The following is a 3602-nucleotide window of genomic DNA, read 5'->3' on the forward strand; positions in this document are numbered from 1 at the left end:
GCAGAAGAGGCTAGCTGTACCTACTCACTCACTCACTTCACACACACCACACTACTCACACACAATACTACGAAAACCTTCCCCCAGGTTACTGTTTTCACAACATAATGCCTCTGTAATTGGTTAGGGCAAATTTGTTCTCGTTTTTTAAAAGATGGGGTATGAGTCCTTGATTCCAAGATGTCAGGGAAATAACCTACACTCAGGACAAAATTTCTGCTCTCTTCTCTCTCTTCTCTCTCTCTCCTCTCTCTCTCTCTCTCTCTCTCTCTCTACAGGCCTGCCCACAGTCTCAGCAGTGGAGGACAGTGATTCCAGATTTTACTGAGCTGATCCGCTCCATTGAGAGAAGGAGCTCCTGAGGTGAAGGAGCTGATCAGAGCCTCAAGAGAAGGCTTCAAGTGAGTCAAGCTGAAGGACTCCTGGAGCAACTGAAGCAGGAGATAAGCTTGGCTTGAGGAAGAGAAGCACTGAGCTGGAGCCAGCTCTCACACACAGAGGATCACATCCATTTCTCCAGGTAACTAAACTGTCTTTGTTACAAATGTGAATAGAAATTAACTTCATGTGAGAAACTATTCATCTACATCATTATGTTGTCCTCTCTCTCTCTTCCTGTCTCTTCTCTTCTCTCTCTCTCTTCTTCTCTCTCTTCTCTTCTCTCTCTCTCTCTCCTCTCGTCTCTCTCTCTCTCTCTCTCTCTGTCTGCTCTCTCTCTCTCTTCTTCTGTCTCTGTCTCTCTCCAGAGTATCAAGTCTCTTCTCCAGTATCAGTGTATCTTCAGACTTACCCAGCATCGTTGTCCGTCCTCTTCAGTACTTTGGAGATGTGAGTAAGACTGTGTCTGAACTGAGAGAGAAACTAGAAGACTTCCTTAAAGGAGAATGGACCAAGATCTCACTACAGGTGTGTTGAAAACAATAGAACATCAACTTTAGACCATTGAAAGTTCCCTATAGTCATATACATGTGGAATATGGTCTGATGATAACATTCCCTCTCTCTGTCAATGTGTTTGTGTGTCTGTAGTGAATATAGTGGATGTTGTACTGCCTCCAGAGCCCAAGACCAGAGAACAGTTGTTACAATGTGAGTCTCTTTATTGTGAAGTAACTAACAGTCTCTTTTTACTGACACTCCTAACAATCCCTCTAGAAATATATAGCAATAGTAGATCTAATCAAAGACTGGGTATCTATCTGACTCTTCATATTTCTCTGATTTGATCTCTGCTGTGCTCTAATCAAAGACAGGGTAGATACAGTATCTGACTTAACTTATTGTTCTAACTCCCCTCATTGGTATCTGCTCTGCTCTTCTCCCAGATTCCTGTCAGCTCACACTGGACCCAAACACAGCACACACATGCCTCTCTCTGTCTGAAGGGAACAGAAAGGTGACTTATACAAACCAAGTCCAACCATATCCTGATCATCCAGACAGATTCACCAACCACTACCAGGTTCTGTGTAAAGAGGGTCTGTCTGGACGCTGTTACTGGGAGGTGGAGTGGAGTGGAAGGGGTGTTATTACAGCAGTCTCATATAAAGACGTCAGCAGAACAGTGAGAGGTAATATATTTGGAGACCTGGAGTTTACAGTCCTGGAGTTTACAGTGCTTTAGTGATGATTATTGTTTCATACACAATAATGTTGAGACTAAAGTATCAGGGCCTCAGTCCTCCAGAGTAGGAGTGTACCTGGATCACAAGGCAGGTACTCTGTCCTTCTACAGTGTCTCTGACACAATGACCCTCCTCCACAGAGTCCAGACCACATTCACTCAGTCCCTCTATCCTGGGTTTTATGTCTATGGTACTGCTGAGCTGGTTAAACTGTAGTAAGGTCCACATAGATACTAGTCATGCTGGTGTAGTCTATAGCTGAGCTGGTTAAACTGTAGTAGGGTCCACATAGATACTAGTCATGCTGGTGTAGTCTATAGCTGAGCTGGTTAAACTGTAATAGGGTCCACATAGATACTACTCATGCTGGTGGTGATGGTCCCCAGATGTGATGATTCATTCTSCTCTGTTTTATGTACAATGATTTAACTGATTTGATCTACAGATGTTCTGAATTAAAATTCAATCCTTTCATTTTGATTTGTACGTGTATACTTTCACTTTGATTGATTGGAATTTTAAGAGATTTAAGGTGCTTATATATAATAAAATAAAAAATTTATCTTGTGCATTTCCATGAATCATGATGTATGGTGTTGATGTATATTAGTTGTCATTCAGAACCATTGATATGTTTTCTCAGTTGGTTCTCTGTCTCTATGTAATTCACTTCAGTATCATTGAACAGTTTATAGGCTCGGCCCTAATTGATGTGTTTTCTGTCAGCTGGAGCTGCATGGAAAATGGTCCAGGAACAAAAGGACAATTCAGGACTAGTCAGCCCACTACAGCTGGTATCACTTACTTTCTACTAAACTATATGGTCTGGTTTCCCAGACACAGATTAATCCTAGTCCTAGAATTAAAAGTATGTTCAATGTAGATGTCCGGGAAACCGGCCCGAAATTTGGCATCTTTCATCCTCCCATACTGCTCAGTCCAGCAACATTAAACCTGTCCAGCAGGTGGTGCTATTGATCAAACAATAAAATCAGCAGATATCTTGACTTGCCACTCAGTATATCAGTAATGTTCAGAATAGTACTTTAATATCRTTGGAGATTGATGGTCTTTTTAATCCACTATCCAGAGTCAGGAACAGATGAAGTTAGGTCTGCTACTGTTCAGTGATTAAAAATGACTTATGGTGATGGGAAATAAAAAATMCAACACTTCACTTCATCTAGTAATAGTTTTCCTTTGTTATTTATTCCAAGGTGAGCTAGTGGTGTGGCTGATAGAATAGAATGAAAAGGGAAGATGGGAGGGGAAATGGTAAAAATGTACTTAACAAGTCACTAAATAAGTTACATGGACTAAAAATGAGAGCCTCCTCCCTAAGTTGTTTTATTCCACGGTCTTTAGCACACTCCCCAACCCCAGATGTTCCTAGCCATGTTGAAATCCTGGCCTAGGAAGCGCCACCAAAAATCCTACTGTACTATACATAACCTATAGCAATGTTCTGAACAAGATTAGACCCGAAAGTTCTTGTCATCCTATCCAGGTCTGTGCCCAAGCACAACTTCGCAAATCTACCTTTGAAAAATCCACCTTCTCTTCAGGCAACACAAGTCTCTGCTCACCCGATTGTCGCTTGTTATAGAACAGCAGCCGCTCTGCCCCCCAGTGTGCCCTGCACACCATAATCTGAAATTTGATCACCCCATCGATCTTCAGAGTTCGTTACTGTTAGGTGACCTAAACTGGGACGTATGCCTGAACACCGCTGGCCTCGCTACAGATTTAAGCTAGATGCCTACTCACATTCTCACACGAAATGTCATCAAGAACCTACCAGGGTACAATCCCCTTAAATCCGCGTAAGGCATGGCAACCCTCTTAGATGAATCAACCTGTAACCTGACTTGCACCTCTCTAACAATATCTCTCCTACAGTCTTCAACCATAATTCTTAGCAAGCACTGCCTGCATTTGCCTGCTGCTGCACTGGTCTGTCGGTTCGAAACCAACACA

The 3602-nt window shown here is 42.3% G+C and overlaps 1 protein-coding gene and 1 pseudogene across 1 annotated transcript in view; both read left to right on the forward strand.

The window, feature by feature from the left end:
• The first annotated feature begins 278 nt into the window (after window positions 1-278).
• Window positions 279-1676, forward strand: LOC112078044 (tripartite motif-containing protein 16-like; annotated as a pseudogene).
• Window positions 1677-3405: 1729 nt separating this feature from the next.
• The window catches only part of LOC112078046 (tripartite motif-containing protein 29-like), a 9732-nt gene continuing 9535 nt past the window's right edge, over window positions 3406-3602 (forward strand). Inside the window, 1 exon segment of the mRNA XM_070441923.1 lies at window positions 3406-3427. Within this exon segment, the coding sequence (XP_070298024.1) occupies window positions 3406-3427 (22 nt within the window).

This window comes from Salvelinus sp. IW2-2015, unplaced genomic scaffold (genome assembly GCF_002910315.2).
Source record: "Salvelinus sp. IW2-2015 unplaced genomic scaffold, ASM291031v2 Un_scaffold5182, whole genome shotgun sequence".
Taxonomy (NCBI): domain Eukaryota; kingdom Metazoa; phylum Chordata; class Actinopteri; order Salmoniformes; family Salmonidae; genus Salvelinus; species Salvelinus sp. IW2-2015.